We start from the raw sequence: 24,957 nt of genomic DNA on the forward strand, positions 1-24,957 counted from the left end.
GGGGTGCTCCACTGGTGACAGTCCTCCAGCTAAATCTCATGTTGTATGGATTTATGAAGGGGAAATTGAGCCTGACCAATCTAATTGTCCTGTACAAGGAGATGACTGAATCAGTGGTGAGGGGAGTACTGGATCTTGTTCATCTCAAATTTACTAAGGCTTTTGGCATTCCCATAACACCTTCATGAAGTACAGGTTAGGTAGGTGCTCAGTGAATTGGACTGAAAAATTAAGCTCAAACAGTTGTGCACAAAATGCAGCTGGAGGCCATTCACTACTGCCCTAAGGTGGACGGTGGGTCCAAAAGTGTCCCACATCTTTATTACTGACCTGGATGATGAGACAGAACATACCCTAAGCAAGTCTGCAGGCAGTACAAAATTGGGAGGAGTGACTGATACACCAGAGGGCTGTGCTGCCAATCACAAGAACCTCAACAGACTTGAGAAATGGCTAAACAGGAATTTCATGAGATCTGACAAAATGGAATGCGAAGTCCCGCAGCTGGGGAAGAGCAACCCCAGGAACCAGTACAGGCTGGGGGCTGCAGAGTGGGAAAGCAGCTTTGCAGGAATGGACCTGAGGGTGCTGGAGAACAAGCTGCCTGTGGGCCAGCAATGTGCTCTCAAAGCAAAAATGGCCAACAGCCTCCTGGGCTGCATTAGGCAGAGCAATTCCAGCAGATAAGGAGAGGTGATCCTTCACATTTGCTCAGCCCTGGTGAGACACAGACACACTGGGAGTGCTGTGTCCACTTCTGGGCTTCCCAGTGCGGGAGATGTGGCCATACTAGAATGCATCCAGTGTATAAATGGACATGGATGTAGACATGCTGGAGTGAGTTCAGTGAAGGGGCAACAAGGTATTTAAAGGTTAGAAGCATGTGGCAAACAAGCAGTGGCCAAGAGAGCTGGTGCTCTTTAGCTTGCAGAAGAGGAGGCTTGGAGAGGTCTTATCAATGTATCTAACCTGGGAGGGAAGAAGGGGGGGAGTAAAAATGATGGTGCCAGACTCCTCTCAGAGGTGTCCAGGGACAGGACAGGAGGAAGTGGGCACTGAGTGAGATACAAGGAATTCCATACAAATACAACAAAATACATTTCTACTGTGTGAATATCAAGCACAGGCATCCAGGAATATCCAGGAGCAGAGGAACCACTATTCTTGAAGGTACTCAGAATCCAGCCAGATGTGATCCTGGGCAACTGCTCTATGAGTAAGGGAGTTAGACAAGATGATCTCCAGAGATGCCTTCCAACCTCAACCATTAGGTGATTCTATAAAGCCTATGAGGGTGAAACAATAGTTCAGTTTGTTTAGTGGTCTAAATGCATTAGCTCTCTCATAGATTTTCAAACTCTTAATTTTGGGAGAATAAAGTATGTAACACTGAAGAATATGATCCCAAACTGGGAAAACAGAAGGAAGGATCATACCTATCAGATAACCTCAAAGTGGCAGGACTTGGAAGTTGGCATAAATGGACTGAAGTTTTTTTTAGATGGGTCATTTGAGTCGATGAAGGGGATAGAGGAGAAAACTGGAGTAAACTACAGCAGTGCACAAGGGCAGCTAAGGAGTTTGGTCTGAACTGTGAAGTTTTCAATCATGTTAATATAGATTTATTACACCATGTGCCTGAAGCAACCTTCAGGTCATATTCATATTCCTCATCATGATCTGTGCAACAAACTTATATTGTCATTTAACAGAGGTTTGAGTTATCTTTGACTTCTTTTCTTTGGTACAAGGTGTGCATATACTGACAGTATGTCGGAGCTGCAGTAATCCATGGTCCAACCCCAGCTCTAGCAAGTACATTGCCTCATCATTATCCTTTCTGTGTTCCTGCTTCACAGCCCCACGTGTAGAAAGGGGAATACTCCCTGACAGAGCACTGACTGAGGGAGGGATGTGCCACTTCAAGAGAGTCTGCCTTGACAAAAAACTTCTCAGTGACAAAACAGGAGGACAGATATTGTGGGGTCTCCCTACTTGACATGCAGCATCACTGCAGAAGGGACAGGCTCAAGGCTGAGCAAAAACACAGCTGGGATTTTAACCCAAAAGTCTGACTCTGTATGCAACTTCAACTTCTAAATGCAATAACACATATTCTTGTCACTCCTTCAGAGATTGAGGCACTGGACACAACTGTATGTAGGAGTGTATATTAAGAAGACAACACATGCAAATATGAGCGTTAAGGATGAAACATAAAGGATTTCCCCAGACACATTTTGATTGGTGGTATGTAATGTGTTGTTTTGCCAATACTGTTACATAGAAACACAATTTTTTTTCTTGCTTCCTTTCATTTTCCTCAGCTGTCATTAACATGCTACAGTAAACAGTTGTACATTGGTGCCAGGACTTACCTTTGCAGTTGCAAAGGTAGTTAAAAACAGGTATTGAAAGGCAGTGTGTGTGCTACATCTGGTTGACTGGTGGTGGTAGATGACCATAGCTGTCAAATGAATATACATATTTATATACATAAATGACAAAAATGGTGTTTGAGGAAAACCAGCAAATGACTTATGGTAAAAGGGAACAAAAGCTAGTGAAGATGCCAACTGTAGTGAAAGGTTTCTGGAAGCAGATAGTCCCTTAGTGTTTTGTCTATGTCATGTTTCACTAAACTTTTCTTAGGCTTTAGAAGAGCTAAGAACCACACAGAAACCACAGTGGTCTTCAAGATTAGAGAGGTCCCAGATGAACACAGACAGTCAGGGTTTACCCAGCAGATCACTGGGACAGCAGCTTTATAATTTCTCCATCCCCTCTCTGTTTCACTCACCTCTCAACAAGATATTTCCTGCTATTTGCCCCTTTGCACTCCTGCTCCTGTCAAGTCGTAACATCATCCATCTTCTGCAGAGAGCTTCTCCCTCACTTAAATTACTGGCAGCCAGTTTAACTCACTGTTGCTGAACTGAACTTAAAGGGGACTTAAGGATCTTACCCTGCATATAAAATTTTAACTTCAGTATTGAAAATAAAAAGAATCCTCCAATTACAAATGTTCCATCATGATCAACACTTTAAATATTTTTGTGGAAGCAATACAAGTACCAACCAAATATTAAGTTCTTATGTAATTGTGCCCTAAATGACAAACTTGAAAATTAAATTGATTTCTGTTCTGAAATACTCTTCTTGGAAATCCAAAGAATTTTCAACTGGAATGGGACATCACCAGCTGAAGTAGTAGCCATTTAAATGGGCATGTCCACAAATCAACTTTTTATAGCTTTATTTAGATACATTCAGCATACCAAGACAACATAATATTCTTCCAAAATTAGATACTCTTAGGTTAACTGCAGAGAGACAGAGCAGGTGAACCATTCAATGAAGGCAAGACAGTGGCATGCAGGAAAATACCAAGACCGGCCACACAAAGTACAGCACATTATCCACCCTTTGAAAACGTGGCAAGTTTTTTGTTTTTTGGTTTTTTTTTTTTTTTTTTTTAATCACAATACATTCTTCCTCAGAAAAGGGCAATGGCATGCACGGAGCAGATTTTGTCACACAGAAAATGTGCAGAATTAGGTCTCCAATCAACCGTTCACACACTGCCAATGTTGCCTCAAGTTGTGGTTTAAAAATACAAGTGCCCCCCCTTCTGGCCAACAGAGACTCCCAAAAGTGGCTTTGCAAGAGATTTCAGGCTAATTTTAAAATGCAGTTTCGGTTATAAAAACTAATTAGGCTTGTTCTAGGATATAAAATCTCAGTCAAAGCACATAACTCCCATTAAATTCCAAAATATTTCTACAGTTATTTTAAAAAGTGAAAGATTTCCGTTGCTTATGCAATGCCATGTTCTGGACTAGATATCTATCCATCAGTTTCTCAATAACAAGAATGTTGTAAAAACTCTGAATATTGCATTGTGCCACAGGACCAGGCTTCCCATAAGTGTCCAGCCATGCAAGGGTTTACTTGGTGCTGAGTGGTGCCAGCTCAGGCCACTGAATGTGACACACTGGCATCTGTGCCGTGCTCAGCCATGGCAGGGGACTTGCTGTAAGACCCAAACCAGGCTGCTTTAGGTGGTCAGTCCCCTGTCAAGTTAGTCCTTCACCTTGGTGATCAGTTCACAGATAACTGTGATGTAATTACTGCAATGCCTCCATATATAGCTTAGAAGGAAGATGGCTTAAGGGAGGGTAATTGCTGGACTGCAAATATTTTAATGACTGCCTTTTAAGTGGCATTTCAAAATAAATCTCACAAACAATCCAGATGCCCATTTATATGCCATCTGGACAACAGCATTCAGCAAGAGGACAAGAGGCCAGAGAATGGCAAGGAAGCACACTGCTTCTGTGGAGTTCTCAATCCGCAAGGGCATGTCACTGAGGAAAGCAAACTCTGGGTTTCCTCCTCTCTTTCTGGTTAGAATTTTTTTTTTCAGTTTAGTTCCTATATGTTTTTCCTGATGTTGAAATGACAAATTACAATATATAAAGTTTTTTTCATAAATAACTCTTGATACAATAATAAGGCCAGGACGGAAAATGCCTCTGCAAGCAATGCCACAGTTTAGTGCAGCCTCAATGAAAATTCATGGCAGAAATAATCTAAGAAACACTAAGATACACTGCTTACATGTGTAGTTCAGGTATTTATATCAGTAGCTTTCTGCCTTTTAAAAGGAATACTAGCAAACAGAAAGGAAAAAAAGGCATAATGTTGTGCTGCAAAATTTGATACCAATGAACAAATTACCTCTGGGCTTTGTCCTCAGCACCAACACAGGAAGAGGATGAGCTGAATTGCTTAAATGGTAAATCTTAGATGAAAATGGTGGCAACTCTTGTGAATTCAACACATCTGCAGAGACAGCAAGTTGTCTGACATGTGCTCCTTAGCACACCTGTATTACTAATTTTAGTGTATCTCATGAAATTCTCCTTTCTACTTGCCACAACTCTACTGTCTGAAAAATTAAGTTAACAAAAAGTCCAAATACCTGATTATTTGTCTCTTGTTGCAGTTTTTTTCCAGACTCTGAAAGGGAAAGAAAAAAAATAGTTTGCATATATTCTAATCAATATGATAGGGGACAGGCAGAGCAACAAACAGTAAATTAGTAAAAAAATAATCAAAACCTATAACTAAGAAACAGAATTTAACATGTAGAAATTACTTGACAGTTTGAAATGGAAATGCACCTAAAATAAACAATATAAAAGAGATAAATCTTATAAAAGAGATGTGATAGAAAGAAGATTGAGATAGGTAGCCAATCTTGCTAACCTGGAACCCCACAAAATACTTAAATATTCAAAAGGAAGAAAAAAATTTCTAACATGTAGTATGAAGACTCTTAATGTTGCAAGATGTACTACGTGACCAAGAGACTGGTAGCATCCAGCTCATGATGTGACCACTGGAGGAGAAAAGCAACTTCTGCCATTACCTTAAAATAAAATTGAATGCCTGTGTCAAAACTGAGGCTCAGCACCAGCTGGCCCAGAGAGAAATTCTATCCTGATATTATCCACAAAGTGGCAAGTTAAATTATAGTCTTGTTTCCTTATTCTGGCCTTCTCCTTCAGTGTCCTTCAGTGTGCTCCTGGAGATAAAATAAAAACCTAGACAGAACACTGCTTTTCTACAGTGTTTGGGACTCTAGCAGCAAGGACACCTCAAATCTGTTCTTTGCTTTTTGACCAAAAGGGGCAGTAATTTGTTCCATTTACTGCTCCCATGCACTAGTTGTCAAAAGGGCAGCTGGTATCAGTTTGCTACTGGAGACTGTCCACACATATTGGGGAAAGTCAGGAATTTCGCACTTGCCTATCCAGCTAGGCTACGTGCTCCCTGAGGGTTTTTAAAAATAATAATGATAGGACAGGACTTCCAAGCTGTCAGTATCACTATTAACTGTCAGGGGAGCCTGCCCAGCTCGGGTGGCTGCCACCTCCAGCCCTGGAAAGGATACTCCATTTCAACAAAACTTTTCCATATTGATAAGTGTGGCACAAACAGAATTTTTAAAATGAGGTGAAAATATTTAAAGTGTTAAAATACAGTATAAAGACTCTACTTAAAGGAAAATGATCCTTCCCGTCCCTGAGACTACTCCTCTGTTCAATGAAAGCATTATAGATTATTCAGATGAAGATGATTACTTTAGGCTATATTATAAGATTGTCTCTTATGATAATTACTTCCTGCCTGCTTGTGTTGTGTTTTTATTTGCTAAATATAAAAACTATGCTTTTAAAAAACTTCACAGAACTATCATTTAGGGGAGACTTCTTAAAATGTATTCCCTTGCTCACTGAGTTCATCTTTGGGAGAAATAAGATTTATTCTTGTAACAAATATTTTAGGCAAATAGATTGTTGGTAATAGAAGATTAAAGGGGTGTGTGTTTTTAGCATTCTCTAATGATATACAAGTTGCTAGGAAAGCAGAGTGTTTGAAATCTCTGGTTAGATCAACACTATTTTGCTCAAAGGTTTGTGGACTTTGAATACTGATGCTTTCCTGTTTCCCAGTACATTTGTTTTTAGGCTATTTTGATTCACTTTAAAGGAATTTTAATAACTTTCTGTTGACAGCATGGACAGCTGGTCTTGAGAATTAGTGAAAATTCACTTGCTGACTGAGGAAGGAAGTGACATCAATGAGTTTCTAAAGTCAGCCCTGAGGGAAAAGTGTGCTCTGCCAGAGTAGCCTTTCATGCCATTGTATTTCCAGTGATGCCTCAAGATGCAAATTGCATTATCAATCAAACTTGTGGTTTCTACCTCAGACAAATATAGAAAAAAAGAACAGAAAGACTGGGAAAGACCTGTGCAGCCATTCTTGACACTACTAAGAAAAAGGTTAAGAAGAATTTATGATAATTCTTTCCTTGTTCTCTCTTCTTTCTTTTGGTGATTTAAATGTACGGTACCAAGGAAAAGGCAGTTGCTGTATGATAGAACAGCAATGATGACATGGGTTAAACGGGACAGAGATTGACTGTTGGGCTGTTAAGGATAGAAGAGAGATCAAATTCAAGGTCACCACTAAATTGAATACTGAGTTCTCCATTTATTCGCTAGATGATCCTTGTCCTCATCACAGAACAACTATGTGCATTTGGCAGAGTCAGCACTTGTGCTCAGAAGGGACCAAGGTCTGTAATAAAAGACAGACTACGAATCAGGGTGGAAATATATTGGCACCATTACATGGGGAAACCTGCAAAGTCCTGGTGTGCATTGTACTATTGCTTTGGAAGAAACATCACAAAAAGCAGTGAAAAAACATGACACCTACTGCGTTGAAATAGGGTTTGGTTTCCAGCAGCCAGAGGCTGATTGTAGGGCAGGACAAGGCCACTGAAAGTGGGCAGAATTTTCTTTGTCCTGTTTCAGGGGTTTTTTGTTTGCCTTTTATTTTTTTTCCCTCAAATCCCCAGAATTATCTTATAATGACAAGTTGCAAACCTTTGTTTTACTTTTGGCACTCTCACTTTTGAGGAAGGTCATTTGTGGTGACCATCAACCCATCAACATTCACCAGCAGGAGTCATAAAACACCACTGGAGAGGGTGCTCCTTACTCAAAGGACATGAAGCAATGGGACACTGACAAAGCCAGAACTGTCAGAACACCAGTCCTACAGGCAGCAACTGCATCAGTCTCATGAAATGCAGGCAATACTTGACACTTACAAGAAGTTTCATTTCTGGTAGACATATACATGCTAAATTTAAAATTTTTGACAGGTTTTCCCAAGCCACTGCAATGAGGCAGCAGCTTATTCAACAATGTCAAACTAACTGGGAAATTTTCTGCCATCTGAAAACTCTCATGGAAGCTGCCCCGTAGGAAGCCAGCGCAGTCCCAGAGCATTCCTTCTGCACCTCAGACTGCTTGTGAGCAGCTTGCTCTTCTCCTATATTTTTCTGGAACTTCAATTTTCTACCTGTCATCTTGCAAACTGTTCCTAAATGGGCTCAACGGCACCACCTGAGCTAAAAATCACAAGCAAATCCAAAGGTTTTAATCATAGGCAAACTACTGATACTTTGTGATTCGAAAGTTGTATTTACCAGTATGAACCATGATTCTTGTTTGCTGACACTGTGCTTTCCTACCATGCTAATTGAGGCCAAAATGCTGCAACTGGACCCCAGTGATGGTTTTTTGCATCAGGACTGGAGAAACATACCACTCCCAATTAATATTTACAGATTTTCTTTTCTCTCTAGTTGCAAAAAGTGTAATGGCAGGTGACTGGTTGAGATAAATGCCCTTCTTGGGTTGACCTCAAGCTATATCACTTAAGAAAAAAAAATTACAACAACATTGTTTAAAAGAATTCTCTGTATGTTCATACACTAATTAGTATACTAATTTTTGTTTCCAGGGCAAGTTGGTTTTTTAATTTTTTTTTTGTTGTTTTGGTTGGTTTTCCATGATTAAAAGATTACCTTACTGGGAGGAATAATGTATGTTTTCTAATTTAACTGACAGCTGCAAGACATGAGAGTGTGCCATACCTGCTGCTGTCACGAGGAATGGCAGCACCAACCCCTCAGCCTCATGCACACAGCCTACACAGAGAACAACACGTAATTATGCACTCTATGCCCTGCTTACCTCCATACAAAGGAATGGCATATTTGTGCAGGTTTGCAGATTAATCTGCTGTAATTCCCTTTAATGTTAAACTACTTCCAGCTCAAATATAATTAAGATCACCAGGTACAAAAGATTCAGATTGGAAATATGAGTACACTTCAACAGAACAAAAAACAGCTTGATGCTGTTCTTTACGTTCAAATAGTTGGATACGTTAAGGATTTTGACAGCATGTTTGTTCTGTAAGTATGCAGATGAAAAAAACCAAAGGTTTCATTTCAAAAGGCAAGACATTACTACTGCATTTATGTAGAGAGAAAAATCCCTTAAGTATACAGATCTGCCAATTTATGTGACATGACTGCTATAAGATCCAGCAACAAAGGATTTTTTTTTTCCTTTCAAAATCAAATCCAAATTTATATATACTCAGAGCAACCATAATCAATGTCAAAATAAAAGCTTTGGAATAAAAAGTTTGCTTCCTTAAGCCTTCAGATAATTCTACTAATATTTGTGGCATGGCAGAAAGGAAGGGGATGAACAGAAATGCTGAGTCTGTTTCTCTGTTCCCAGGTATCTGAGGGTTTTCAGAAAGACTGAGAATAGTGTGGAGATCTCAGGGGGCAGAGGGGACCCTCATCCTTGCTCTGAAACTGCCATATGCATAGTCTGGAACAGCCATATTCACTTAAGTTCAAGTGGGAATGGTACTTCTAAATAATCATTTGTGAAGAGGGAATTTGATGCTCTAATACCAATTTAGTTTTATTTTTCCAGTTTGTGAAATAAACCCTACCAACTTCATCTTTTAATTTATGTTTTTAGACTTAAACACATATGCAATCTATTAAATTGTCACCCCCCCACCCTTGATTACTGCAGTCCTGACCTACCAGCACAGATTCTGAGACATGTAAATAAATCAAAGCACTCATTTTTGATAAACTTTTGCAGCAAATTCCCATGGCACCAGAGCCTGGGGAAGAAACACTCGGATTTGTTTTTCAGGCTTATAACAGACAAGGTGTGACACTAACAGATTATCTTCTGTGAAAGCCTGTAACTAGGCACACAAAGATTAAAATATTTAGGGCAGAACCATACATTTCCTATGTTTTATCAGCAGAATCCCTGGAGTCTGCAACACAGCTCTTGCAGACCTGCACATCATTTCCTCCTTCTTCTAACAAGGAATTTAATAAACCGAAAGTGCTCATTTATACCATTGCCTTCAAAACCTAGTTTAGCTTACTGTTGCACCTCTATGATAATTATGCAACTGAATATGATTACAGTAGCCTAAAATATATTAATCACATCTTCATGGTATTGCATAATCCTTCTCAGTTGTCACAATGCCAACTCATAAGTTGCCCTGGCAGAAGGAAACATAAAAAGAAACCCGAGTTGATACTGATTGAAGCAAATGAAGGAAAGTTGGCCATCTCAAAATACTGAAACTCTCACAGCATTCCAAGGTCTCCCTGGCTAATTTTTCGTGATTACTTTTGATATGAAAACAGACCTTTAATTGTCACTCTCTAATAAGGATGCAGAACTGTTCCCTGGGAGGTTCAAAGGACCCTGGGAAACTAAACATTTACCAAAGCTTGAGTAGCCAAATGTCTTGTGCTGATTAACATAGACCATTCAGTTTCCACCTAACTAAGTCATAACAAGAAGGAACCCCAAAGGAAAAAAAAATTGGACTGACAAAGGAACATTAGTCTTAATAAGACTGCGGACTCTCATTCATTAATTCTGTTGAGTGTAAAAAGGAGGTGGGGGTAAAACTCAAATCCATTCCTGGACCAAATCCTGCATTGACTAACATTGTGTAACTGTACTTAGGGTGACGAGATGTTACAACATAAATTAATTAAAAATTTGAAGTTTTACCTGCTCTCTGCCTCATCAGCAGTGATAAAAATTTTCAAATGAGACAGAATTGCCAAGATGCCGACTAATGGAATTAGTAAGCAGCCTTGTTTGCCAGTTTTCTTCTAGAAGGCTGTGCTTTCTGTAGCTGGGAAAAGGGAAAGCAAAAATTTGTCCTATGTTTCCTTTAAGGATGGAAGATTTGAGATAGTGGAAACGTGCCAGAAAGTGTATTTGGTTGTAATATCCACACAATATTGATATCACGATTTGGATGGTTTCCAGCTGAACATGGTGCATATTTTCAATGCCTATTTGGCATTCCTCCTGTGTCTAACAACAAGAGCAGTTTGTTTCAAATTTGCTTTACAGCTCACTATGCACTTGCTTTGAAAAGTTTTTTTCTTTTTATCCAACTGCTTCACTACTTTTTTCACATTCCTGCACTCTTAAAGGAACGGAATGGAGCGAATCACACATTCCTATTCATCTGTAATAGGCAAGCAAAGACCAGTTAATTATGTCTTAGTAGGTGCATTTTTTGAAATCCTATCACAACGTGATCCAAATCCAATGGTAAAAATTCTCAGTTCCCACACTGCAAGGGCCATTGCTTTTTCATCTGAACTCCTACAAACCACAAGTCTCCCCTTTCATGTTGCTAGTTATGTATGAAGTTTTACACTGCTTTATGTTATGATAATCTGGAGGGTAGGTGACATAATCTGTTAAAATACCTTTTTGACTGTGCTCCCATGTAAAGCTAAATTGCTTATGCAGTTCCAAAAAAAAGAAAAGGTTTTCAGGCTTTGACACAAAGGAAGTTGTTTCTGCACATCTGTTGCAGTTTCCTGTATCAAGGTTCTTAGTACATCATTCTGTGAAGGATCATAAAATCAAACAATGGCTTGGGTTGGAAGTGACCTTAAAGATCCTAAAGATATTCTAGTTCTAACCCTGCTGCCATGGGCAGGGACACCTTTCACTTGACCAGGTTGCTCAGAGCTCCAGCCAACGTGGCCTTGGATAGTTGACTGATTTTTTTCCAATGAAGGAAAACTGTCTGGGTTTTTTACTCTAAGAACATCACAGTAAGAGCTGTCATGATAGAAAAGAGCATGGAGAGCAACTGGAGCTTGAATCCACATGCTCAGACCCCACACAGAAATAAAGCTGTGGGCATACAACTCTCTCTAATACACCCTGCTATGCTCTTAGGCAGCTGAACCTTTGGACTGGGCTCACAGTGGACTGAAATATTGCAGTAGTCTGGCTTTGGTTTTGGCTCCTGCTTGGGTTCTGTTCATATTAAGGACATAGGGTTGGCCCTGTCCAGATGAGGAATATGAGTATAGTTGAAATTTGCAGTCCAATTAACCACCTCAAGGCAAAGCCTCATGGAGTCATCATCATCCTGGTTGTCATTATGGTCAGCTGTTGGTTTTTCACTGGTAGCCAAGAAAAGTTGATCTCCACCTCTATTCTGATATAATCTTAATTAGAACACCCTGGGATTGGCATATGAAGGTACCAGTACCAATGGGAAGCAGCACACAAGCCCAGAAAAACTTATTTTGACTCACCTGCCAGGATAACTGCACCACAAACAGCTGAGCCACAAAGATTCTCTAGTGTGAATCAATAGTGTAAGCAAGTTAAGTACACAGCAAGCCCAAACAGGGATGGAGAAATCCAGCTTCTTGGCACTAATTACAAAGTAGAGTCCCACAGCAAAGTCACCATGGGAAGCCTTAGTCTACAGTTTCTGCATTTCAGAAATAAAAAGAAGATGAATTGTCTGTACAACATAAGGCCAGGAAGTGACCAGTGGTGATGAGAGCAAATATTCTTTTTATTTACTACTCATTCTGAATTATGCCTACATAAACAAACTGTAGTTGTTTAAATCTTCCCTGTTTCTTTGTTTAAGGTCTAAATGTGACACTCTAAGGCATGCTCTTAGCAGAATGGCCTCAAACAACTTCTCTGAAATCATTCCAGTTAGAAGTAGAATATTGCCCAGTGAGAACCTGAGAGTAACAGAAAGACACTGCTCACATTTATGGGAATAATCTGTAATTAATCCACTAGTAAAGAAGAGAAAGGAAAAAGGAAAAGGAGAAATAGAAACCTTACGAAACAGAACTTAAACAACTGGAAAAGTAAAAAAAATCTGTGAACCAAATAATTTTATAGTGAAAGAAAATTAGGTGAAGAAAGGCAAAGAGAAACAAAAGCTAGAACATAACCTTTTCTAATGCATGGCTTTGAATTAAAATTGGTCAGATACAAACCAAAAACCTACAGCAATCGGTTGCTGCAGGGAGTGCAAATTTATCTACATTTTGTATAACTGGAATATGACCTTTTACGACCAAATCTTGTGGTTGACTTCAGCTGCAGCTATTGGAAGTCATTTGTAAAAGGTCATCCATGACTGAGAACATAATATGAATCCAAGATGCACAAGGATTCAGGTTTGTGCTACTCAAAAGAATTTGGGGAAGGAGAAAGAGGGCAGGAAGCTCATCCACTGCTACAGATTCAGTTGTCAAATGGATTTATATTTTGGTAATAGCAATTAACCTAAATAATCAATTTCCAATATGTGAATGCAAATTACAAGAGGATACAAAATTTTTATGCTTGTAATTTATGACTACATTACTTAAATATTACCAAAGGAGATTATATTATCAAACAAGGCTACTTATTTAGTAATAACTTGAATCAATTTTTGTTGTCTAGAGCGTGGTAAAACCTCTTCTTCCCACAGATTCTCCACTACAAGAAAAGACTATGGACCCTCAATTCTTATTGTTATAAAGAAATAAGGTTCTTAGGCAAAGATAATTTTTTTGTTTATTTTTTTGTGGTTTTTTTTTTTTTTTTTTTACTTTTTTGGTTGTTTTTTTCACAAAAAGTATGATATTTTAAGGAGCTCCTTATAAGAATAGCTGATAATGGTGCACAATCAATCCTCAACAAGAAAAGTGCTGTGATATATAAAAACACGTAAGGTTGTTCTCTGAACATCAGAAAATTCAAAGTATGATTCAGGGTAGTTGATAAGGGAAAAGAAAAATTATACAATACTTTATGCATAGAAGTAAAAGAAAATTCCTGTTAGAGAGAACTGTCAGCAATTATTTAACCAAGATCTCATGACAACACTTCCCCAGAAACCTAAAATCAATTCAGAAGGCCAGTCTGTAAAGGATTCACCACCATTATATGAGAGTACATTTAAAAGTATGCCAAAAAAATACTCTTTTATGCTTGTTGTCTTTAAAGCCAAACCTGTAGCTCAGGCTTGCAATCTGCCCTGCCACTAGCTTTGGGCAGCTGTGTAGCACTGGGTATATATTGCACCCACTATGGATAATTGCAGCTGCCTCCTTGCCCACAGGTGAAACACCCTGATGCCCCAAGCCTCACAAACAGCACCATGCTCTGCTTGGAAGGAGCCTTTTGCTCACTTTAGGAATGCCTGTTGTGCCTCCCTTTGTGCGCCATCCTTGCTACACCAGTGAGGATACTGGCAGTGCTCAGAAGTGGAAAGCAGCAGGGGTGATGAAGCAAGTTCAGCGGAGAAGTCTTTGTGAGAATTGAACTCAACATATGTCACTGAAAACATAGTTAAGTTATTCTTTTTAATGAAGCGGAGACTGAAAAAATAACAGCAGTAAGGCAGTGTATGGTAAGGTTTTCTGCACCCAAAAAATGCAAAGTACCCCAATACCAAAAGCATGAATGCTGCACTGCATCAGTTTGATCACTCGAGCAGGGTCTAAGTAGATGCTCTCAGGTGCAGCGCATCCTTTTCTTGCACAGAGGGTAAAATAGGCTTTAAAACCTCACCTGCAGGTTTTGTACATGCCAGCGATTTCTGCCCACAAAACATGCTGCTGCTGCTTGCAAAGGACCACAGGTACATACCAAAAGCTGCTGCTGAGGTACAATTTGCATCCATAAACTCACAGGTGCAGTTCTGCAGAGACCTATGAGAAGAACGTGACCACACAGCCAACAACTGCTACTTACACAGCAGCCTTCAAACAACAATCTTTCCATAGGATGTGCCATGCCAGGCACAGCAAGGAGAGGCAGAATTCACAGCTGAAATTGCAGCTGTGTTCATGACTGGCAGACTGATTTAAGAGACAAGCCTACCCAGTCCTGGTTGCAAACCATGGGTGTGTGCTAATACTGGTAGCTCTGATGATACCCCAGACTGAGGGCAAGATTAATGTGTCAGCTACAAAGGTGGAAAAATTTCTGAGAGAGTCCTTTGCATCAAGTGATTCAACATGGTTTTCTATGACTGAAAGAACCCACCTTGTTTATTCTTCCCTAGTGAACTGCCTTCTTTTCCAGGCATTAAAATTAATTCTGCAAGCCTGACATGAATCAGCATGAGAATTACTGACTAAGTAAGCTTCAGCAAGTACTAAGAGACACAGTCCCATAGTATGGTAACTTTATTCACATGTACATTACTGATTTCTAATGAAGTGAGCACTCAGGATGAAACATTTCTCTTTCCTTCTGACAGGAGAACACAGTCAATTTTGTATGTGATTACCAATTTGGCAATGTCTTCTTGCTAACTGCAGGGACAAGGTCTTCACATATGTCCATAGACTAAGGGAAAAGGGCATATTTCTGTTTAGCTTATTATTAATATTTAATTCTAATAGACATAAAACTTTATATGAAATCTAATTAAAGAATGTGAAAAGAAACACAAATGAAATGTGGAAAAATTATCTTCAAATTAGAAGTTATTTTGGACTAAAGCCACACCAATTGTGATTGCTTAAATACTTAGTGAAGGGTAAAACGCAGTTTGAGAGCACTGAATTTCCTGCCTTCTAAGGGATCTAAAAAGAAAATGTAATAATTGAGCATCCACATAACTTTTGACGTATTGCTATAATTAAAGTAATTTGTATACTGTGGTTTGTTTATAATTTAAAGGCTAGGTCCAAATGTTGCAAGCATGTGAGATGCAAATCTTCAGCAAAATTACTTTTACGTATTGATGTTGCTAGCGGGGGGTGAAAGAAATGCTTAATATTTTTAAATTGCTGGTTAATTAGAGGTACAGTCAGAGACTCTGGAAGAACAGAGATGCAAATGGCTTGGAGCTTCATATTTCTTCTCTTCATACAAGCATATCAGTATGTTCCTACTTTCAGTACTTTTTGTCCCATGGATTACAGATAACTAGCTCTCAGAATCACATTAAAACAGAAACACCACTGGTTGCAACTGTATAGAACCAAGCTTAGGGTAAACATAGTAACAAATTATTGTAGTAATGGAAGTTAGGCTCATCAATCATAGGAGAAAGCAAGACAGAAAAAAAAAAAGTTATAAAGAAATCCCTTCATATTTAATTCTCACTTCTGAGAAGAGACTAGACCAATTCTACAAATCCAGTGTGGACCACTATTTTTTTGCTGGAAAACTTATGCCATCATGCAGCCACCTACACACACTCAGGACCCAAATAATCTTAAAAATGCTGCTTTATAGAAGTTACAGACAAGCAATGTTTCTTAGGGTTTGCTTTTATGATTGGTTTGAGCTTCCCAATGCCCAGCCCTTGCTGCAGCTGAAGGGGTGGGCTTTCCTCCTCCCATGTGCTGGTCACCAGTGCAACTGCACTGCAGGGCCAAGACATATCACAGTCCTGACTCAGTTAAAAATTCTCTTATTGCCTCAACCATATGAGCTCAGAGCAGCCACATCACCTGTGCAGATCAAGACACCCAGCTGTAAACAACTGTGGGGGCAATGAGAAGTCCTCATCTGGGAAGCTCATGTGTAGATCAGCATAAACCTATAGTTCCATATCCTCAGAGTCCTTATCTGCCCAGCTGCTTCAGATCCCTCAGCATCAGAACACCCAGGTTTGTAACAAATGACTGAATAGTTCAGATGCACAATAATAACAACTCACTTGACAACCAGCTATTTTCTTTTAGGGCATGCATTGTATGGCACTCTTTTTTTAATTTTTTTTTTCATTTTTTTAATATTCAGATACATCATCTATTTGGCTTCCCAAAAGGTATTTGAGAATATCTCTCACAAGATTTCTTAAGGAAACCTAGCAGGCACAGAACTAGAGTGAACACCTTTGCACAGTTTTGGAAAAGCAACTGTTGAAAAGAAAGGAAACAGGGCATAGGAATATGACAGAGGACAGTCAGTTTCACTGTGGAAGAAAATCTCCAGTGGAGTCCTGCTGCCTCATGTTGAGGATATCGATGTAGGATATCCTCATGATGATATTGATCAGCCCATTCTGAAGTCACCTGAGAAAGGGAACAAACAGGAAAGACACAATGTTTGTGGATTACATTAAGTTATTTGGGATAGAAATGATGCAGGCTAAAGAACTTTCTATGAGAGCAGGTTCATAATAAAATGACATTTGAAGTGAAATTTATACAAAATGATGCTAGAAATCTTTTAGGGGAAATCTTAATTTAGACTCAAAAGTAGTGGACTCTGAACTGAGTTACAAGCACACTGCGACCCAGGAATGAGATGTTGGGGTGGTAAAACTTGACATTTACACTTCTTTGTAAATGTCATCTTCCTGCTCACCAGTAGAGAAAGCAAATTGAACACCAGAGAAAACCTAAAAGGCAACTATTGTGTTTCTGCATATTCACACACTTGCATCTTAAATATTATCTGCAGTTCTGATCCTTCCACTCATGTAACAGAGCTGAAGAAGAAGTAAAGAGGGTGGAATGAAAGTATAAACTGGCTTACAAGGAGCAACAACTATGAAACCTGGAAAATAAACGATCCAGGAGATATGATAGGGATCTGTAAAATCATGAGTGACATGGAAGGGGTGAATCACAGCTGACTGTTTGCTGCCCATTGTAACACAAGGCTGGGGGCATCAGATGAAGCAGGCAGATGGCAGGTGGAAAACAAACATGAGGAAGCAGCTCTCCATGCAACTGAGAAAGGAAACTCAGGAACTCTTTGCCAGGGGATGTTACAGATGCTAAAATTTTACATGGATTCAGGGGACAACTGAACAAGCTGAGAGACGGGAAATCCTTCTGGGGCTGATAAGCAAACAAAAACCACCTCTGGCACAGGAAGTTTCTGAAACACAAACTGCTGGAGTTTGAGAAAGTAACGTGAGAAGGTTTCACTTTGCTGCTAGGATTGAGCAAGACAGAGCTCTGGTCTCAGGCAGTGTTGCTGCTGTGTGCATGTCTAACAACACAAGAAAGTTAAAAAAGAAAAGCACTGATTTAAAATACTTCAGAGTCTGGACACCCTCAATAACAACATGCACCACCTGCACGTACTGTTGACCATTCCCATTGAGTCTTCAACCACAGGAGACTGACCAGCACTTAAATAAATTTCCAAGAAATAGGAGGAACAGATTTCCTGAATATTAAAAGCACTAGACTCTGTGTGCAATGAAAAAGAAACAAACACAATGATTTCAGTGACTTCCAATGTCACCTGGAAAGTTTACTGTGAGCAAGAGACTGACCTGCAGTATCCTAAGGTAGATGCTAACACCAGACCATTCTGTTGTGCCACAGGCTGGAAACACAAAGGGTTTAGAAGGCATTACAGGACATTTTTACCACCTATCAATTTTCTGGTTTACTGGTTCTGCTTCCTTGGAACTACACAAAAATCACTAGAGAAAAACAAATGAGCTTTTTTGAGAAGTGAGCTGAGTTTTGTTCATAAGCCAGATATTAATTTAAAGAATACAAATAGCCCAACAGCCATTAAAATGAACTCTTAAGCACTATTTCTAATTATACTGCATTGATTAAATACAATTATATTTTAATTAAGCTTTGTTCATACCATCATCCTCCTATGTTTTTTCTCTGTCTAGAGGAGAAATTAATCTCTTTTTCTAGAGATTCATTTTCATCGCAAATAATGCTTATCACTTCATTTATTTAAAAAAGAGAAAACAAAATCTGTGCAAGACATGAATTGTCTAGGCTGCGTTAGACCAAATCAGCTGTCTGCTTCAAAGTTCACCTGCATGGAGAAGCCCAGTCAATGCCTGCTCTCTTTTCATTGCTGTTTTTTAAGTCCTACCAAGAGGCTCACTTTTAGCATTCTAAGCTGCTACGCCTGCAGTTGCTGAGTTATATTAACAGATTGTGTGAGTGCTCCCAGTCTATTTCCATGGAAAATCAGGTGGGATGAGGAGCAGCCTCGTGGTCTGCCTCCATAGTGTTGGGCTACGGAGAAGAGATCCTGAATGTTAGCACCTACTGCCCTCTGCCTGCTCCACGTAAAAAGCTTAGGCAGCAAAACTAGAGAAAACTTCCCTTTCCAATTTTTTAAGTACTTGCTCTTACCACTCTGATGGGAACTGGTTTCTTTTGATTACAAGAGTAGGAAGTGTTATTCTCTCTTACAGTCCAGATAGGGATTGCCATTACAAAATGTGTAGATATATACTTCATGCATAATTTTATCCTGTTTTCATGAAACGCAATTTTAAATTTCTCTTAGCATTCAGTGGGATCATGAATTCAGAGGTTCACCATATCTTTCCAGGAAATGTGGTGGGAGGTGTACTGCAGTGAAGTTCATCATGACAGACAGAGAAAAAAGAAGTCCGGGTTGTAAATCCTTGCCCTGCAATATGATCCATGTAGTGAAACACTTATACAGGCCATCTGAGCACCTGGCACACACTACAGAGGGGCAGACCTTGGTGCCTACACAGACAAGACTGCACCATCAAGGACAAAGTTCCTTTAAGCAGACAGCCAGCACCATGAATGGGGACCCAGAAAAAGTCTGTCTCAATGGTTTTGACCTTGTATTCAGCTTAAGCGATAATCCACAGTTATTGACTCTGACTTGAACTTTAAATTCTCAGTTCTGCCCAAAGAGCATTGCTTGAAATTCCTTAGATATAGAAAATCAACAGGAAATCTATTCCCTTGGGTTTTGCTAGAGGGCACACTAACCTCTGGACTTTTAAACTTTTTCTCTGACTTGGAGAATAGAAAATATTTCCATGTCCATTTGTGGAGGGACAGAAGCCATGCAAATGGCATTCAGAGAGTCAGACCTGCCCCCAAGTCCATAAGTGAAAAGGCAGTGCTGCAGCCCCGGGTATACATGTCCATTAATCATGAGCTAGAATTCTGAACAGAAGGGACACAGGAAATCCTGGCAAGCTGTTACAATTCTATTATTCCACCTGCATGTCTTCCAAAATGCAACACAGCAGCATTCCCTCCATCTAGGGCAAGGGATATAGGAAAACATAAAAGGCAATTTATATATGTAGGTACTTGAACATGTGTTTTCAAAACTCTTTAAATTTCCAAGTTTAAATTTCCAGCAAAGGCTAAATCTGATGAAGTTTGGCTTAGAAATAAAACAAACCATGTGCTTCCCGTGTATTTGGTCCTTGTCACTGCTTCTGCTTCTCACAAGCTCTATCAACAATGGTCTGGCAGTTACCATCCCTTCCCATTCACAGACTCATTCACACCTGGAATACTCACCCCTGGTTCCACCCACTCACAACAGCTGATTATTTTGATAATTAACCTGTCAGACTGCCCAGACAGCTAAAAAACTCCAAGTAACACTGGACCAAGGCCTTCTATGGGAGGCTTTGGTCAGAAGCCGAGGACAGAGCTGACAAACAGACATGCCATGACTGCATGCCATGCTTGCTGAAAGCATGTGTAAATTAATACTGGGCATTCTGCATACCTCAGCACTAAGCTGGCCTGGTAGATGCAGTCCCTGAGTACCTTCTTTCTCTCTGTGATTGGCAGTGACAGCCAGCAAAAAAACAAAGCAAACCCCACCCTCTTGGGACACCCCCTGGGGCATCAGCTCTCCAGCCCACTGGAATTGCTTATCCATCAGAGAAAAAAGGTCCCATGGCAAACTACCACAGCCATGGAGCCAGAAGGTAAAGGGCACAACTTCCCAGCACAAAGGCAGCTTTCAAGGTGTGCCATGAGCTGCCAGTGTGTCCTTGTGTAGCCAGGCTGCCAGTGAGCCTTAATCACCCCATCAGAAATGGCTGAGGCTCGGTGTCCAGGAAAGTGAACCACCATAATAAGCTAGATGGCCTACAGTGAAGTGCCAAGTATGCTAAACCCACTTATAAAAGTGCACTCTACTACCTAAAGTACTTCATGAGTGGTGTGTGTAAATGAGGGCTCTGGCTTTGTTTGTTTTCAGTAACAGGAGATTTTTCATTTGTCAATTTACAGCAGAGATTTTGATACTTGAGAACTGTGTCTGTGTTTGTGATTACACACCCCTGCTGCTAAGTATGATAATTTGTTCCACTTCAGGTTTTATTAATTAAATTAATACTAATTGAGCGACCTTTTGGTATAATTTTAGCCTGTTTTTTGTGCTAAATCCTGTACAAAAAGCTTCCCTTTAGCTTCCCTGTCCCAGAGGAAATATTATGCTTCTGTTTATTCCCTGTCCCAGAGGAAATGTTTCACTGCAGATCACTGCCTTGACACTCTTGGGTTTACAGATATTTATGGCTACACTTGCATACTCCTAAATCAATAATAAAATCCAGAAAAATCAACAAATATTTTAGAAGATATTTTAGAGAGAGAAGCTGTTACAAAAAAAACCCCAAACCCAAAACCAATGCAACCCAAAGATGGCTAATTTTATGTGACTAAGTGCCCTCTAGTGACAAAGCCCTACTCCAAAAAACTTTCATAGTCACTTTCATGAGTTACACAGTTTTGGGTCTCAGTATTTGAAACATCCTGGAGTTTTTTGTTTGTTTTGGTTTTTTTGTTTTGTTTTATTTAAAGAAAATAAAGCAAAAGTGACAGGCAAAATCTATTAGTAATGATAGTAATAATAATAAAACAGTAACAACAAAAACAACAACAATAATAATGATAAAAACCACCACCAATCACTGTGTTAGTCTAAAATACACTTTATTTACTGAAACATGATGAGTATTTTCCTGCATCAAAGTCAATGCTTTAATTTCTATAACTCAAGGGAGACACATAGTTAGCTTTATGGCAGGTTGTTTAAATTACTCAACAGTCCTTGAACTGCTGTTGCTTCTGAGAGCTGTCTGCCACTGAGTGGGGATGCTGCAAAGTAGAAGAGAGAATTAACTCTGGGCCAGCCCTACAACCCTTACCCTTTGTTACAAATCCCTCACCCCACCCTGAAACCCCCCCCAAATCAGTCATTCCTTCCCCAGAACAGCCCACCCACATACTGGAGCAAACGTGTCTAAAAGGCAGGCATGGAGCTTCACCTGCTCCGCTATCTTCTCCAAGCTTGTAAGTAGGGAAGCCTGGCTTATAAATGAGCTCTTAGAAAGCAAAGAAACCAACCAAAATTTAAAAATACTATTTTTTCAATCCCTCAATCTTTTAAAATTTGTTAAATTAGAGAAATCATAGAAAAGATATAAATGTCTTTACTATGTACTGCCACTCCTTTAGGTGAAAGCTGAAGATTTACAATCTATCTCTTCTTAACAAAGAAAACTGTATTACTACTATTATAATATATATAAAATACAAAATATATCTTTTCTATACTATGTTATAATATATAAATTAATACATTACATACTATCAATAATGTAGCACGTGCACACACCCACACACACACATATATATATATATATATATATATATATATATATATATATATATATACACACACACAGCATTTCCATGATCAGATATCAGATTTTTGGATATCACTTCAAAATTATTCACTACTCTTCTGTAAAAAGCATTTCTCCTATTTAAAAAAAAAATTAATTTTTGCTTTCTGATATGGAGAATCTCACACTGATGATTACACTTCAGTCTGTAAAACTGCTCTTGGTCATTTTTTAAAAGACCAACAATGAATAATGTAAGTAATACTGTTCTCTGCTATGCAATTTTTTTTAAATGAAAACACTTCAATGAAAACATGCTTTTTTTGTCTTTACACTTAATGAGCATGAATTATATTTTCTGTTTTTTCTAATGAAGTCATAACCTTACCACATTTATTTTCTTTGCTGTACTCACTGTCTTTGCAGTAAGATAATCAATGATGTTAGCTAGAAAAGCAGTTTGCCAGTTTGCTCTCAAGTTACTGTAAAACTGGAGATTTAGACAGAAGTACTCCTATTTTCCTCTGGAACATTAAATTGAAGGCTTAAAATACAGCCTTTCAGTAAGCAGTTCCTTAGAGAAGATAAAAAACAGCTCATAAACCAAAAAAAGAATGTGGCAAAAGAGACAAATTTTTCTAACGTACACAGCATAAAACGCACTGAAGTAAATTCAAATCTCCTAAGGAAACGTTGCTTCCCTAAAAACAACGAACACCAATGCTAAGATGCTCTGAGCTGCAATTTGACCTTTCAAATTACTCTCAAAAAGGGTACAGTTTTATTGTTAGCACCTGTTCTCAAGTTTTATCACAGTAGTTACATTTCTGCCTCTTTGTCCATATTCAACACTGCCTAATATTGGTTAGAATCGACATAAAATATCAAGGATTGTAAATGCAAATGACCTATCTACCCAATGGAAGGAATAAACTACCCTTAAGTATTTTCTCAGTCATGACAGAAACTTCCAGCGCCTTCTTAAGGCTAATAAATGTAGACAAGAAACATGTTACTCTTACACTTTCATGAGACATAAAGCTCTGCAGTTCAGTGTCTGTGGAAATTTCTTCTGAACATATTAAAATGATCTTAGGGCTCTGCAGAAACTCTGCTCATAAAACAAAAAAGCTAGGATAGTTAAAATTAATACATTATAAATAAAACATGCATTTCTGTATATATTAAGTGACAGGTCTCAGAAACTCCACAACCACATACACGTTCACAGAGCAGCAAAAACACATGCAATTCATTAAACCCACTCAAGTGTGCTGCTTCTTCCTGGCATTATTCATAATTGAAACATTTCAATTCTAGTTAACGAAAAAAAAAATCCTCTAATTTAAAAGTAAAACAAGAAAATTAGTTCTGTGTTTCAGGATTACAATCCCACAGTGCCTTCAACTAGCCACATTAAGGCTTAGGGTGGTTAATTTTAAAATGTTTGAGCGGCTCTGTGGCTGCTTATTTAAAAAAAAAATATATATAAAGAAGTAATGCAGCCCACTCAAACAGAAATCTTTACAAACACAGATCTCTTCAATATTTTTTCCAGTATGCCATACAAAGCCAGACAGGAAAACAATGAAAAGTGCCAACCTATATTTTAATGATAAAATGAAAATGTCATTCCTTAAATATGAATGCTCTTAAACCAGCAAAAGGCACAGATGGGCTGCAAAAAGCAGAGTAAGAGCGGTGTATCCTGCAGGATATAGTACTGAGGTGACAGATGATAGGATGGGGGTGACGGTATCCCCCTGTTTTTCCCTGTTTTAACCATAAAAGCTCCCTGCCAAGCACCTACGTGGTTAGGACACCTCATCTGGACTGCCTATACAAAAGGAGGAAAGGCACCTTGAATGAAATGTATTGGCTTCCTACAATGAAAATGAATGACTAAGAATTGAATTCTGCATCTCAGATTCAATGTTCATAAACCAGAGGTGTGATGTGAAGCTCTGAGCCCAATCCACTGTTACTCAGCATTTGGCTTTTTCTTGTTCCCAGAGATGAGCAAAAAGTGCATTTTCCTACTCTAGTTCTGTTTTAATGGTTCACTAGGTCTCCATGCTGCTATCCTCAGACAAAGACCCACCCTCTCAATTTAAAAATAAAAGAAAATCAGCTGCCTGAACCTTTCCTTAAAGCCTTGTTACATTTTAGGGCCATTCCAACAAACATCACCAGCTTTTCTCCACTTTGGGAGAAGGATAATTTTTTCCCTGAAAATTTACTCTGTAACATCATTAGAGCATTACCTAAGTGGAACTGGCGGAGCCCTGGGGGAAGGGACCATGAATTACTGCTTTTTTCTTGCATTCTTCACTTGCAATCTGCTTTTGGTTACCTGCTGCAGACCAGATAGATAACTGTAGTCAGCAGAACTTTGGTCTGGCACCGCATGGCCCATTAGAACTGGGCAGAAAAGAAACCTCCTTATATAAAAACAGAAAACATAAAAAATGGCTTTTCATATGAAAGCTGTTTCAGTGCAACACCAGATGCAGGAGGAAATCATCATTCTGGGTTGCAGCTGGTGAATTCCTGAAATACAGATCTGTGTTGCTTCTGCAACTTTTTTGTCAATGTATTAAAAAAAGGAAGCAAAACCCCAGCAAGTTCCTTCTGAAGATCCAATTTTTCCTAAAAGCCTGGTCTACCTTATTTATAATCTCTTTTCTGCAAATTAATGTTTTAACGAGTTGTACAGTGAGAAAAAAGGGCCATACAGACTTTTGTATTTGCATATTGAAAAATTGATTTTACCTGAAAGTGGTAACACTTGACCTCATCAGT

General features: G+C 39.0%; 1 protein-coding gene across 1 annotated transcript in view; it reads right to left on the minus strand.

Moving 5' to 3' along the window:
* CHST9 (carbohydrate sulfotransferase 9) overlaps positions 1 to 24,957 on the minus strand; it is an 85,538-nt gene that overhangs the window by 11,593 nt on the left and 48,988 nt on the right. Inside the window, exon 3 of the mRNA XM_058035468.1 lies at positions 4,985 to 5,022. Within this exon, the coding sequence (XP_057891451.1) occupies positions 4,985 to 5,022 (38 nt within the window). The remainder of the gene's footprint in view (positions 1 to 4,984; positions 5,023 to 24,957) is intronic.

Source organism: Melospiza georgiana, chromosome 1, assembly GCF_028018845.1.
Source record: "Melospiza georgiana isolate bMelGeo1 chromosome 1, bMelGeo1.pri, whole genome shotgun sequence".
Classification (NCBI taxonomy): Eukaryota; Metazoa; Chordata; class Aves; order Passeriformes; family Passerellidae; genus Melospiza; species Melospiza georgiana.